Here is a 14,615-nt window from a genome sequence, read left to right on the forward strand (position 1 = left end):
CCATTGGCCTTTTCCCATTCCGTGTGTGGTGCTCCTGTTCCCACAGGACTGTCCATTCTGCTGCCTCCCAGCCAGAGCCGGGGTCCGGGTCCCCCTGAGCACCGTGCTGACACTGGCAGCACACCAGTGCCTCCCACTGCCTGCTGGACGGGCGCTGCATGGGCTCCGAGCAGCGCCAGGGGCAGATGGACAGCAGCACACATGGCTCTGCCTGTTTGCCTGCCTACATGCATTAATCAGAGCTAATTGGCTTTTCGGTAAGCCGTCTTTGCAGGAGCTCTGCAAAGAAAGACTTTGAAGTAGGACTGCGAGTGGCAAAATCTTTATTTAAACACACAGTGCTACAGAAGGACAGGCTCCCGGCCCCAGCACCGCTCCCTGCAGCATGGGTGCCAACAGGTTCAAATCTCGTGTGTAGCTTTCACATTGTGTGCACCCAGTTTATTTACATCTCGCTGGTTACAGGACACAAACAACATTCACTAGAGGTGACACTTGACAAGAGCTGGCTGCACCCAGTGACAGGATGGTGCCATGGAGCCTTTCCCAAGCAAGGGACCATGGCCCAGCTCTCCCCATCCCCACACTGCCAGGATGGGACAATCCCTCACAGTTCAGGACTCTGCAGAGGTCTGGGAAATGGATGCTCCAGGTTAGAGACGTGTGTGATGCAAAAATCCGGTGCAGAGATCAAGTGCTCAGCTCCCCTCTGCACCAGTTCTGAGACCGTGAAGGAAAACATGGGAGCTGTCTTTCCCTGCCCTGGTCACACCAAGCTGCTTTTACTGTGGGTTCCCAGCCCTGGGCTAAGCAGATCCAGTGCAGTTAAGCTGTTAAGCTCACCTGAATAGGGCTGCTCTGTGTGAGGCTGCTAACCCAGAACCACTCCAAAATATAGACCTACATTCATAGGCTCCCCACACCAAGAAAGGATTCAGACATTTTCCAGCTCAGCTCTCCAGTTAATAAAAATTGGCTCCAGAAGCACTGCAGTGAGCCAAGGCATGAGAGGACAGGGGTAGAACCTGTGGCACAGCCAGTGCTGGTGCAATTGCTTATCCCTGCTCAGGGCTCTGGGTGCACAGCAGAGCTTGGTCACTGCTCCAATCTCCCAGCCTGGAGACTGAGGCAAAGTCCATGACAAAATGAAGGTGTGAGGGGCTGAAAACTGGGAGCACAAGGCTGGGATGGCCACTGTGGGGCCACAACTGGACTTGTGCCAGGCTTAGCACTGCCCAGCTGCCTGTGGGGCTTTCACATCCCATCTGAGCCCCAGCTCCCACCTGCAACAGCAGCTTCAGTGTCACTGGCCAGAGCGTCCCAGGGCAGGAGACAGGGTGACTGCAGCAGGTATGAGTGCCCCAGCAGCCCCATGGCTGTCACACAGGGCTGCAGCCAGCACAGCCATGGCAAGAGGCAAAGGACATGCTGAGGAGCCAAGGAGCCTTCAGGTTTTTCACAGCATTGAGAAAGTAGCAGCATGAAGACATCCCTCAACCCCAGTGTTCACACTCTATCCAAGGCCTCTCCATCTCCACCTGGGACTGGGATGCAAGCACGTGGAGGGGGAAGCTCTGGACAGGAGCACAGACTGAAGCTCCAGGTTTCTTGCTCTTCTTGCAGCTGGCTCAAAAACAAGTGCTTAGAGGAGATGTGGCCCTGAGGCAGCCTCAGTGTCCCACTGCACCGAGTCTCCATCCCCTGGTGAGCTGCCCCAGGCTCATTCAGCATCACGTGTAGTTGCCGGGGCCACCCAGGGGGATCACAAAAACAGAGATGTCATCACCAGAGCCCAGCTTGTCATTGGCCAGGCGCCAGCCACGCTCCTTCAGCACCCCCCGTGAGCGCACCACCAGCTCCTGGGCCACCATGGTGTACCTGGGGGCACAGCAGAGCACGGCTCAGCAGTGACCCCAGAGCCTCATGCAGCATCCTGGCAAGGAGGGAGAAGCTGGAGCAGCTGGAGCTGCAGGAAGGGGTCCCATGGAGAGATGCAGGCTCAGATATGCACATCCAGGGGAGCAATGCACTCTGTGGAGCCCGGAGGGACGTGTGGCCACAGCACTGCTCCGAGGAGCCAGGCCAAGGGGAGGGGTGGAGTGCACGGCATGCCCGGCCCCCTGCCCACCTGCAGCTCACCTGCACGGGTCGTTGGGCTCATAGTTGGTCAGCACCTCCATCACCACACCAGCCACCTCCTTGTCGTTGGTGACATCCCAGAGCCCATCGGTGCCCAGCACCAGGACATCGTCAGGGCAGTGCTCGTACTGCGTCAGGTCATAAACCCTGACCTGGCAGGCAACAGGGCAAGACACAAGGGTGAGAGGCAGAGGGGCGGAGGAGGCTCCTGCTGCCCTGGGCATATCATGGATCTGGGCCTGCTGAGTGGCTCTGGCCATTGCAGGGGCCCCTGGGTGGGAAGCTGCTGGCAGCCAGGCTTACCTCTGGGAAGCAGGACAGGAAAGGCTTGATGTGGATGTTGGAGTTGAACACCTTGAGGTCATGGTCTCCCAGGCCTCTCGTGACCCCGATCGTGGCCATCATCCGAGCCTGGAGAAGAGTGGAATTAGGAGAGAACTTTAGGCAGCTTTATTTCCAGTTACATTCCCAGCAGAGACTCAGTGATGACAGCACTACCAAAAATGGGCTGAAATCCCCCAAAACAGTGAGAGCAGGCACGAAACAAGCCCTGCCAAACTTCTGCCACAGTACTTTACCTTTTTGCCTTCCCCAAAGATAAGTGGAAACTTCAGGTCATCCTCTTCTATCTTTTTGTAAGCCCTGGTTAAAATAAGCCAGAGACAAGGTGTCAGCAGGTGAAGCTTCCAGCACCTCCTCTGACCACCTGGGACCTGGGTGCCCAGTGTAGCAGAACCCCTGCCCATGGGATGGGGTGCCAGAGACGAGCAGCCACCACAGCAGGACCCCAGTGCCACTGGTGGGTTGGGGGTTACCAGCCATTCATGTTCTGGTCCCTGTAGAGCATCTTCTTCCCCAGCTCCTTGGGCTGGATCCTGCGGGGGAACTCCAGGTGGGTGAACTCCTTCCCCAGCAGCTCGGGCCTTAGCAGTGCCTGCAGGAAGGAGTGTTGGCTCAGCCACAGGGTGGGAGAGCAGAGCTGTGGATCCAGCCCTGCCCAGAGCAGGATCCACCATCCGCTGGGACTTTGGCTACAACATCCCGTGGTGGGATAACCTCGGCTGCTCTGCAGCCACTTGAATGGGTGCTGGTAAAGCAGCTTCAAACCATCCACCTGTGCTAAGCCAGAGGGGAAACTGGAGCTGAGGACAGCCATGCCAGCACTCAGCAAGAAGGTGAAGCTTTTGCATAGAGAGTTTTGGGAGAGAAAGTTCTCCAAAGGGGATCAAAAAATCAAACCCCAGCAAATTCCAGGAGAAGCTGGAATTTGCTCAGAAGGAGTCATAGCTGCAAACTTCCCAGGACCCCAGGGTCAGTGCAGGGCATGGCACTCACCCCAGGAAAAGAGTGATGGGTCTTTTCTGAAACAGAGTCCCAGCTGTGACCGTGACAAGGGACAAGCAGCAGCACAGAGCCCTACCCGGGGCAGCCCCAAGCCCTCATGGAGCACAGTGTGGAGGGGACCAGGAACAGGGAGTGCTGGAAAATGCTGAAGGGGAAGAAAAGCAGGAAGAGAAGAGGAGATCCCTCGGGAAGATGGGATGGCAGGGGATGGGGGCAGAGGCATGGAGACCCCCAGCCCTCTCTGGGGGAGCCCTGACACAGCCTTGGCATCACGCGGCAGAGCAGCCTGTGCCCGTCCCCAGGCTGTGCCCTGCCCCTCGCAGCCAGATGGGGAGGATTCTGATCACAGCAGGTCCCTCCTCTCGGTCATTCAAAAACAGATTCCAGAAAAAAGGCCTCAGTGTTTTTCCAAGTACATTGCAAGCCAGGAAATTTCATCCAGCAAGACCTTCTCCAACACAAACTCCTCCTCCCCTGTGCTGCCCTCAGAGAGGTCTTTAAAACCTTAAAGAGTCTCCCTGGGTGGCACCAGGGGGTTCATCCAGGAGAGGGACAGGGAGCTTTCAGGGCCAAAGACAGAAACCCTTTGGCACACATCAGCTGTGACTATCCAGGGAGCAGCCAGGGAAGAAAGTAGGACTGAGCAGGAGCACTGCAGCTCCTCTGACACAGCAAACCAGGGCTCTGCCAGCCACAAGATGCCCCCATGCCAGCTCCCTGCATCCCAGGGCCTCTTCCCATCCCAGGAAGGAGTCTGGGATGGACAAGTGCCAGCAGCAGGTCCCAGCCATGGGGCTGCCCTCGGGTGCAGACCCCCACCATGGCAGCAGTCCAGCAGGCAGCACAGGGGACTGGGAAGAGGCCAGGAGGTGTTTCAGCAGGAATGAGGTTAGAAGAAAGGTCTTTCTTACTAAAAACTGCAGCCTCTGCCTCTCTGTCTCTGGAGTAAACTCCCTGGACATTGGAATGATTTCCCCATTACGGATGATAATGGCCCTGCAATGAAACATGGAAGGATGAGATTAGAGAGAAGGAGACTTGGTGGAGGAGCTGAGTCTGGCTCTCCAGGGCTGATTCCCAGGGGTGGTGCAACCCCTTCCCCTCTGCTGCCCCCCCTTTCCCAGCCTGAGGTGGGGGCTGCTTCCTGGATTCACTGCTGCCCCTGGGCAGGGCATGGCATCTCTCCCTCCTGGGCAGGAGAGGGGCAGGGAGGAAGGGGAAATGGGAGAGAAACACGGGGCAGAGGGGAATGAAACAGACCAAATAAAAGGACAGAATATGGTTAGAAAAGGAGCAGCACAAAGGCTCCCTTCAGAGGGGAGCTGCACACAGCAGGGGCAGAAATTGCCTGCAGCAGGAGACAGTACACATGCCCATCCCAGACCAGCACTGCCACTTGCTGCTGGGTCTGCTCTTACAGTTTAATGTCTCAAGAAAACATAAAGGTCTGATTATGAGATGTTTCTGGATGTCATGGTAGGCCCAAGGATCTCCAACACTGGTGGCTGTGAGTCTCCTGCAATGATGTAGGGCCAGGCTGGGCTCAGCTCTGGCAGTGTCTGATGCCTGGGAAGGCAGCTCAGGCTGTTCCCCAGAGGCGCAGTCACAAGCTCAGGACCCTGTACATGCTGACATCCTGCATGGCTGGTGCCTGGCTGCTGCTGCCATGGAGGGGGACCTGCACCCAGAACGAGGGATCTCCTCCTTCTCTGCCCAGAGCTGGAAGCACATCCAGCCTCAGAAAATTGACCAGAGCCTGTATTTGCTGGTCTGACATTGCTGAGGACAAGATAACCTGCAGTAAATACCCAGAGCAACTGTAGCTGCCCCATTCTTGGAAACGTTCAAGGCCAGGTCAGACAGGGCTTGGGACAACCTGGTCTAGTGGAAGGTGTCTGAAATGGCAGGGGGTGGAACAAGATAAGCTTTAAGGTCCTTTCCTACCCAAACCATTCTTTGATCCAGGGCAGTTCAAACCAGCTTCACCTGCAGTGCCACCTTTAGTGTCAGGTGGACCTTCTGCCATTGCTTGGGGCTGTGGCACACTCAGGTGCAGTCAGAGTAGCCCAGCCTGGAAATACACCTGGCAATTAAAGTGCTTGGGCTACAAGGTACCACTGCACACAGATTTGTGTCCTTCTCCTGAAACAGGTCACTGGTATGAAGAGTACTCTAAAATGACTTCTTGCACGTTTTGGAAAGCTTGACTGAGTGCAATTTTCACTCTCCAACCTGCAGCCCAGGCCAGTGCCAGCAGCAAGGGCCAGGATCTCCAGAGCCATCTGGGCAGCACAGAAGATGTTGTTAGGAAAGAAGGGAGCACATCCCAGATTTTGGGAGGCAATTCTACAGCCTTATCTGTGTACCTGGCAAACACAGAGATCACAGCAGAGCACATTGTCCCCAGGGCATGGAGCAGGCAGAGGATGACTGCCCAGTTCTGCCACCTCCACCCTCCCCTAGACAGGGATGGAGCTGGGTGTTCCTCACCAGCATCCCTCCGGCACCACCCCACTCTCCTGGGGTGTCCCCAGTCCCTGAGCAGAGCTGAGGGCTGCCCTGTGGGCTGTACCTGCTGTCACCAGCGTTGGCCACGTAGAACTTGCCCATGAGGTAGATGGCAGCCAGGGCACAGCAGCCCCCTGGCAGGTGCTGGGACGCCCGCTCCCGCCTGATCTGCTCGTCCTGGGGAGACAGAGAGGGTAGGGGGCAGCCCCAGAGAGCGCCTGATACCACAGCTCCAGCTGGGAAGCAGTGACCAGCCAGGGCACCTTTCCCCACACTGCCATGGTGTGGCTGTAGAGCTTGTGGGGCTTGTGGGGCAGCCAGGGATGTGGCTTCACTGGGGCAGGGAAGAGCAAGACTGGAGGGGAGCAGCTGGGCCTCTTGGGACAAAGTGTAGGGGAGCCTTCTGCACCACACAGGCCCAGAGCCCAAAGCCTCTGCATCCTGAAAACTCAAAATGCAGAGCACCACAGAGACCACCATGCTTGGAGCCCTCCCTGCAGTCCCCAGAGCTGCCTTTTACCAGTGGGCTCAAGCTGATGCAGACACAGACAGCAAAGAGGGGCTCTCAGGGGATGCTCTAGATGATCCCACAGGCAGAGGATCCTCACCATGTGCTTGAAGGCATTCTCAATGGCACCAATCACCAGGCTCTCATGGGACACTGCTTTCTCCAGGTGAAACCGTGGCACAGCATCGTTCGGGACCTCCCCACAATCCTCTTCATTGGACATCTGGTTTGGGTCTGCAGAACCGGTCTGTGTGTCGTGTGGGAGGCAGATGGGAGGCGGGGAGGGGTCCTGCAGGATCTCCACGAGCTCCCGGAGCTGCTCACAGATGTGCAGGTGGAGCCTCTCGGAGGCCATGACAGCAGCACCGCTGCCTGCATGGCCATCAAACAACGCCCAGTAGTGGAAATAAAAACCTTTCCTGCCCTGCAGGGAGAAGAGGGAAAGCTAAATGAGCCTGCAAGGAAGCAGATGGCACAGGGAATTCAGAGCAGCTGGCTACCAGCGGAGGACAGTGACACGAGTCTCGCAGGTCTCAGTGCAGGCAGGAGCAGTGTGGGCAGCTGACCAAGGGTGCCTGGACACAGCTGAGCCCTGGCTGGAGCCCAGCCCTGCGTCAGACACCTCGTGCCCTTGGAGGCACCACAGTGCCAGCACAGCAGCCACCTCTGCTGCCCACCAGGGCACGTGGGGCACGGCTCTGCCTGGGGCAGCCCTGGTGTAGTCACACGGGGATGGACGATGGTGGGAGCAGGCAGAGAGAAGGGCCATGAACCAAGGGAATCCCCAGGGTGCACACATTGCCAAGTGTCCCATCTCATGCCCTGCTGCTGGGCATCGTCCCTGTCATGTCCCTGCTTGTGAACCACCAGGCTCTCACCCCATCCAGCTCCCCGCTGCCTTCCCTGGACGACAGGCAGCCCCTCGGGCTGGGCCTCTGCTCCACAAACACCACCTCACAGCATGCCTGGTCCTCGTTGTGCTGGCTCTTCCCTGCATTTATCACCCTGCCAGGAGGAAAAAAGGTGTAAAGACCCTTTCTTTCACATCATGTTCCAGAAAATGCCATCCCCCAGCACCTCTTCCCCCCACCCCCACCCCTCCACTCATGCCCCCGTGCCCCCAGAGATGCCAGGGATGCCCTGCACAGGTGCTCCTGTCCTGTCCCAGGTGTCTCAGACCAGTTGTGTGGGCTGAACTGGGGCCAGGAGCAGCACTGAGTCCCACCCACAGCTGGGTCCACGGGGGAGCAGCTGTCCACACACCTACCAGGGAAGGTGACCAGAAATAAACTGGGTTTGCTGAAAGTCCCTAGCACTGCCCCAGGCAGAATAATTGCCCCAAAGCCTGTACCAGCCTCAGATATGCACCCCTGGGACACACAGAGAGAATCAGAGCCTCACCCATGTCCCATCACCTCTTGAGGGGAGCAGGGGGCTCAGGGAAGGAGGGGAGAAGGTGATGGTGATGAAACCCACAGAACTTTTGCAAAAAGATTCACAGTGACTTTTCCCAGCCGGTGCTGACACAGCAGATTTCAGGTCTAGATTGCAGAACCTGCTCACAGGAAGAAGCTGTAAACACAGCAGGGTGATTTTTCTTCAGGCAGACTTCCCAAGTGGTTTGCAGAAAGAACTCTTGGGACACCGAAAAAAGGGACTTTTTCACTCTGGGTGCTCCTACCCCACTATCTCCGAGGGAAAATCAATATCCCATAGAGCTCTCTAGGATATCGGGAAGATCAGCTTGAGGAAAGGATTGTGGGAGTGGGCTGACAGCAATAAGCAGCAAAAGCCTTCAAAGTCTGACCTTCCCCCCCCCGGTTAGGACTGAAACTCGCAGCTAGTGAAAGAAGAAGGCAGTCAGGTCCTTGAAGGGGAAGTCTCAAGTAGTCTCACTCCCAAGAAATCCCCAGCTCCCTGCTCCCCACGAGTCCTGCCAGAGGCGCCGCAGCTTCCTCGCCCTCGGTACCCATCGGTGACAGCGGATGTCGTGCAGAAAGCGAAGAAAACAAAACGGGCAGAAGAACATAAACCCCTCGGGGATCGGTAAGAGCACAGCCCCGGGCTGCCGCTCTCCCATCACGGGCACCCACAGCACCCGCTCCTCCCTGCTGCTGCTGCTGCTGCTGCTGCTGCCGCTGCTGCTGGAAGAGGGACAGCCGCAGCTCACCGCCCGCCGCGACCCACTTTCGTGCCCGAGCTTCCGTGCCGAGCGGTGCCACCCCGCCCTCCCCAGGCTGCACACGCCGCTCCCGGCCCCGCTCACTCTGCGTATCCCGTGCTCCAGGGCAGCCGGCGGCGCCCGTCGCGGGGGCTCTGCACCGCCCGCCCGGTGTGGTCGTCGGCGCGGCGCAGCTCCTCGGGAGTCAGCTGCAGGAAGGCCGGCCGGCAGAACGCGGCTGGCGGCGGCGATTCCCGGCCGGCCCCGGCCCCGGCCCCGCCGCCCCGCGGTTCTGCGGGGGGCTGCGCGCCCGGCCCCGCGCCCAGCCCCGCCGTCAGCTGCGCCACGGCAGCGCGCACCCGCAGCAGCATCCCGAGCCGGGCCGAGCGGAGCCAAACCGAGCCCAGCCGAGCCAAACCGGGCCGAGCCGAGCCGAGCCGAGCCGAGCCCGCCGCCCCGCCCCGCCTCCCCCCCGCCGCGGTACGGGGGGGGAAGCAGGCGCGGCAGCTCAGCCGCAGCGGGTACGCGCATCTCCCGCAGCCGGCGGGGAACGAGCCCTCCCGGGTGATGAACTCCCCGCCGTTATCCCGCAGCCGGCGGGGAACGAGCCCTCCCGGGTAATGAACTCCCCGCCGTTATCCCGCAGCCCGGTGCAGGTGGAGCTCTCCCGGAGACGTGGAGCCCAGCCGGGAGCCCCGGGGACACGAGCCATCCCGGCGCAGGAAATGCCCTGGGAAAGTCTTTTCCCGGCTGGAGGTGGGGCTGCGCGGGGACAGGCTGGCCCTGTCCACGCGTTTTGCCCACAGGTGAGTTTCCTGACTGGATCGTCCCAAGATTCCAGCAGAGCCACCTACTCCGGGACAACGTCCCCGTCCAGCGCCAGGCGCTCTGTCACCCCTGTCGCGCTCATCAGCCCACGCGCGGCCATCCCGGGCTATTAATAACCTGCGGAGCAGCAGGGACGCACCGTGAGAGGGCTGAAAGCTGAACCTCTCCCTCCCTTTCACCCAGGATGCTGCGCTCCAGCGTGAGCAGGATGCGGATTTAGCTGATGCAGAACAACACATCCTCCCTGGCTGGGAGGGGAAGAGTCGCCAGCTTAAACATCATCGCTTGCACAGCCTGACCTTAGCACCTCCCTGCCTCCTGTGACAGCAAAAAAAAAAAAAAAAAAAACAACAAAACAAAAAAAAAAAAAAAAACCAAAAAAAAAAAAAAAACTTGCCTACTGTAAAGGAAAATTGAGGCTGTTTCTTAAAATTCCTGTGCCCCAGTGCCTCAGTTTCACCTCTGATTCCTGTCAACACGGGGCTTTTGCATTGTAAGTTACAAACAGAAGCAGCACTGAGAAGCCCTCCAGGCTTTAGCCATCTTCAGCCAGAAATCTTCAAACTGTACCAGATTATTAGGATCACAGTACAGAAGTGACTCAGTGGTACCTGTATTGCCACCTTCTCATCCCAAGATTTAAGGTCTTCAGAACACTTTAAAGCTCTTTCAGTACCCTTCAGGACCTGGTCTAATGAGCAGCATCCCTGCCCATGGTGGGGTTTGGAACCAGGTTATCTTTAAGGTCCCTTCTGGGGGAGTTAAGGACCCTTCTGGATCTTTAAGGTCCCTTCCAAACCAACCCTTCCAGCCCGAGGCCAACACCCCTCCAGTTCCTCTCCAGCATTCATGGCTCCTCTCCTCAGCTCCTGATGCCTTCCCCTCACAGCATCCCTGCCCAGCTGCTGGTCATGCGTGGGGTGCTCTTAGATATTGAGTGCAATATCACCATGTTATTAAGGCTGAAAATCACTGGATTCTCCAGGGAATGTGTCTGCCTGCTGTGGGACTGCCAATCTGCCCCATACTGCTGAGTCACCAGGATGCTTTCCTTGGGAAGAATGAATTGGCAGTTCCCAGACTGACTTCTGTGACCCTGCTCGGTATTTGTTGTTTCCGTTATGTGGAGCACAGCATGGAAAGAATGGTCTGACAAATAAACACGTTCCTGCAGGAATGCTCCCTGAAACAATGCAGTGTTAAAGACTGTTTTCCAAGAAAGAGGGCTCCATTTCCCCCTATTCATCCTGCCAGACAGATCCATGTAAAGTTTTCCCCTTATCTGCAGGCTGATGTTCCTCTTCACAAGGCTGCCTGGCACAAGGCCTGGGGATGCAGATGTTGTAGACTGAGTCAGACTAATGCCAATAAACAGCCACTTCAGGTGCCAGCAGCTCTGCCCTTCACTCTTCCCACCCCTCTGGGGGTCCTGCCTGGGGTGTTCATGCTTTCCCTGTCTCCCCATCTCACCCAAGCTACCCCTGAGCATGGGAGTGTCAGGTCCTCACCTTCCCTGGACACAGCTTCAGGTGGAGCACTCCAGCATGCTGCCATGATAAACAGTGATTTAAAAATCAGTAACACAGGAATTGGTCTTAAATTGTGCTATTTTAGTTAATTTCTCATGCAACTGCTTAGCATCAAAAAAACCTTTCTAAGTTTCATCTTTCATCTATGTTGCTGAGCCCCAGAGGAGGTAGGATGGAGCCAGGGATATTTCTTTGTGAAAGAATGACATGTTGGTTGCATTTAAGCCAGAACAGAAGTAAATTAAACATCTAGATCATAAAAGTACCAGAGGATGTTTTAAAACAGGCTCTTTGCAGCACTGCATTAGTTGACTGTAGAGCCTGACTGTGTAATGAGTAATATATTAATTTATAATTAGCATAGTACAGTGAAGCTCAGCAAATAGCTCTGTGCACTCTGGATAATTCATCAACAGAAGAAGTGGTTCTTAATGGTTTCCAAGGTTTGTATGTCCCCTGTAATTGGGAAGTTCAGCATTTATTGTTATTTCTTTGAAGGGATAATTTGATTGTAACCACACATCTTTATTCCCTCTCTGTTTCTGCGGGAGTGCAGAGAAGCCTTTGGAGCGTTGCTGCTTTGGGTATCTCTGTGACCTCTCTGCAGGTGAGTACATCATTGTTTTGCAGTGCAGATGACCTGGATTTGGTGCAGATTCTCAGAGGGTTTTACCCTTTCCCTCCTGCAGAGGGGAGGGGGGCACATTAACCTCCTTGGGTCACTTGGCTTTTCCTCCTCTGCAGCTTCAAAATCTTCCATACAATTTTCATATCTCTCAAGGGATCTTCATTCACAATTCTGCTCTCAAAGTCTTCAGGAGCCTCCTGGTCTCATTTAATATTACCTGACAGTAGAAATACAGAAGAAGAATAAGAAATTTATAACAGTAACACTTGCTGGAATTTACGGAGCCTTTGGGGGACTTACTTTTTAATTTGGAAGCTCAGACCCACATTCCAGAGGATGCAGGGAGCAGGACCTCTCCCTGCTTTTGCAGCAGTGCCCAGAGATCCTCTCCCTGGACTGCTGTTTTGGCAGGCTGGGAATCTGCACTGAAATCCCCTGTTGTCAGCAAAACCTTTTGAAAAGGGAACAAAATCCTCAGATGCTGGTACTCGGTGCTGAGACAGCCTGGAGGCACTGGGGCCTCATCAGATGAAGTAAATAAATAAACTGAATTAAGATCATAATTCAGTGATCCACTGAAAACAGGGTGTGATAAATCTTCCCCAGGAATAAAATGTCAGGAATTCTGCTATTTCAGCTTTAATAAAATAATTTGTACCCTTCTGCCTATTAGCAGCTGCAGATAAGGTGATTGCACTGAGCATTTGAAGTCTTCTGACATGCGCATCTGCCTTTGCATGACCATTTGCCCCTAGCCCTTCTTGTAGCCCAAGCCCCAATCCATGTGTTTTCGTCCTGAAAAAGAAAAAAAAGCTGGTTGCTCCCCTGGAAGGTACAGAAGGATTCCAGGCACGTGACAATTTTCTTACATGGGAGCAGGAATTATCACTAAGGATACATCAGGAAATGTTGCTAGGGTTTTCTTGGGCAGTTCCTTTCCTTTCCAAACTTGGCTTGTTATGGATACCGGAAACTTGGGTGCCCTCATCCAGTAAAGTACTGGGCTCCTTGAGGAGTCACAGCCAGGGAAGAGAGCAGGCTGAAGGCTGCTGCTGGACACTCAGGAAGAAGTCAGGATGATGATGAGAAGGAATTTCTGTGTTCACTTCCAGCTGAATTTAAATTAAACCAGTTTTACTGAAGTCTTAATTCCTCCCCTGCATTTTAATACTGTGATCTGGAAAGCAACAAGTTTATATTTATGTATCATACATCAATAAAGAGCTAGAGTTTTGTATGCTTCCTTATTAAATAATCTGGCCTAATTTAATTGGAATTTGGCTGGTGTGGAAAATAGCTCTGATTTAATTTGCTCTTGATTGTTCCACTAAAACTTTGTGATCTGAAAGTAGTGTGTTTGTATTTACTTATCGCAGCACTAGAGACCTGCATTGGCAGGCTCTTGATCAAATTACCTGATGAATATAAACAGCAGATTTAATTTAGTTTCATATTGATTTTTGTCATTATTATTAAAACCCTCTGATCTGAAGAATGAGATGCTTGTATTTCCTTAATATCTTATTACTGGGGTTTGGGTTAATCTTGTAGAGCCTTTCCTTTTTCTTTTGAGTAACCAAGTCTAACTAATTGGAATTTTAACATACAGCAATTTTGACTCTATAAAGGGGGAAAAGGAGCTCAGTATCCTAGGGCAAAATAGCAAAGTAACCCAATCTTGTCAGGGGCTGGGGTACTCTTCCCTGGATACCTGTGTGCACTTTGGGGGTTGTGGGTGCCCCAGGAGCGAGTGGGTCAGCTCAGGACCTCTGCCTTGCCATCTGTCTGGTGCCCACGTGGCACTGGGCAGGGACCCTTTCCAAGGGTTTCTGGGGAAGGGAGGGGGCATGCACAAAGGCTTTGGGATCCCATGGAAAGCAAATGGCTGGGAGATTTGCAAACTGCCCACATGGGAGTTGTCTGAAGAGCTGCTGCTCACCTGTAACTCAGCTTGGCCTTGGAAATGATTCCACGCTTCCAGCTGAGCGGGAGGGTGGAAGGTCCAGGTGTAAGCAGTGAGCTGTCTTCAGAAACCAAAGGCTTTCATCGATGTGAAAACAGCTTTGAGCAAAGCAACAAAAATGAGTGCATGGAACTTCAGCCTCTCATCTCAGGTGTGCTGAGGTTGCAGGTCTAACTCTTGGCAACAACTGTGAAAATTCAACCTTTGCCCTCGCTGTTTGTTGGTGTTTTAAAGCCTGTTGCTGCCTGTTGCATGAGGAGCCACGCAAGCTCTGCCCTGGGGGCACCAGGAGAGGGATTCTGGACAAGCCTGGAGCTGCCTTGGGGAAAGAACTGTCCCAGGCTGTTGTGGTCCCTGGTGTTGGACTCCCCCGTGTCAGGGGAGTCTCCTGCAGAGCCCGACCCAGGCTGGTGATGCTATTTCAGTTCCAGGAAAGCTGAGTTTTGGTGGTTTGACACCAAAGACAGGCTTGCATTTTGAGGAGAAGAGGGCTGCAGGAGTGGGTCCATCTGTCTGTCTGTCCATCCCCACACCATCCAGCACCCCTCTGTGCTCATGGATCCATCACACCTTTTTTGTCAGGGAAAATTAGCTTTTGGGTAAATTAGCTCTGACCAGGCTCATCCTTTGAGGAGGAGAATGCCAGGGCCAGTTATCAGGCTGGCTGTCCATCCATCCGTCCATCCCTGCACCGTTCCATATCCCTCGCAGCTCACGGGGCCATCACCCCCTCTTTGTTTTTTGGGGGGCGGGGGGGATGGAAAGGGGTTGTGTGTGTAAATAATTTTTCCCGTTAATTCTCTCTGCCTGTTCCTCCTCCCCGACAGCCTTGACGGGCACCGGGGCTGACCGGGGCGGGGCAGCGGCGAGCGGCTCGGTGCGCAGCCGGTGCCGGTGCCAGCCCGGGATCGCGGGCCGGTCCCCGGGCGGCAGCAGCAGCAGCAGCAGCAGGCGGCGCTGCGCCCCTTCCCGCCGGCACCGGCTCCGCCGGGCTCCGCTCGGCTCCG

The 14,615-nt window shown here is 55.2% G+C and overlaps 1 protein-coding gene across 3 annotated transcripts; it reads right to left on the reverse strand.

Moving 5' to 3' along the window:
- Positions 1-306: 306 nt before the first annotated feature.
- Positions 307-9,923, reverse strand: PPM1J (protein phosphatase, Mg2+/Mn2+ dependent 1J). Of its 3 annotated transcripts, none has more exons than XM_071450055.1 (10): positions 8,766-9,923; positions 7,378-7,504; positions 6,600-6,923; positions 6,056-6,168; positions 4,395-4,479; positions 2,955-3,073; positions 2,718-2,781; positions 2,443-2,550; positions 2,140-2,291; positions 307-1,878 (listed from the first exon to the last, which is right to left on the reverse strand). In XM_071450055.1, exons 1-10 carry the CDS (start codon positions 9,029-9,031, stop codon positions 1,731-1,733), a joined length of 1,506 nt encoding a protein of 501 aa, XP_071306156.1. In that variant the 5' UTR covers positions 9,032-9,923; the 3' UTR covers positions 307-1,730. The 3 variants fall into 3 exon arrangements, with proteins under 3 accessions (XP_071306156.1, XP_071306158.1, XP_071306157.1); XM_071450057.1 differs by having other exon boundaries at positions 7,901-8,908; XM_071450056.1 differs by lacking the exons at positions 4,395-4,479; positions 6,056-6,168.
- Positions 9,924-14,615: the final 4,692 nt, after the last annotated feature.

Source organism: Agelaius tricolor, unplaced genomic scaffold (genome assembly GCF_023055355.1).
Source record: "Agelaius tricolor isolate 1412-34295 unplaced genomic scaffold, bAgeTri1.0.p SCAF_30, whole genome shotgun sequence".
In the NCBI taxonomy this organism is placed as follows: domain Eukaryota; kingdom Metazoa; phylum Chordata; class Aves; order Passeriformes; family Icteridae; genus Agelaius; species Agelaius tricolor.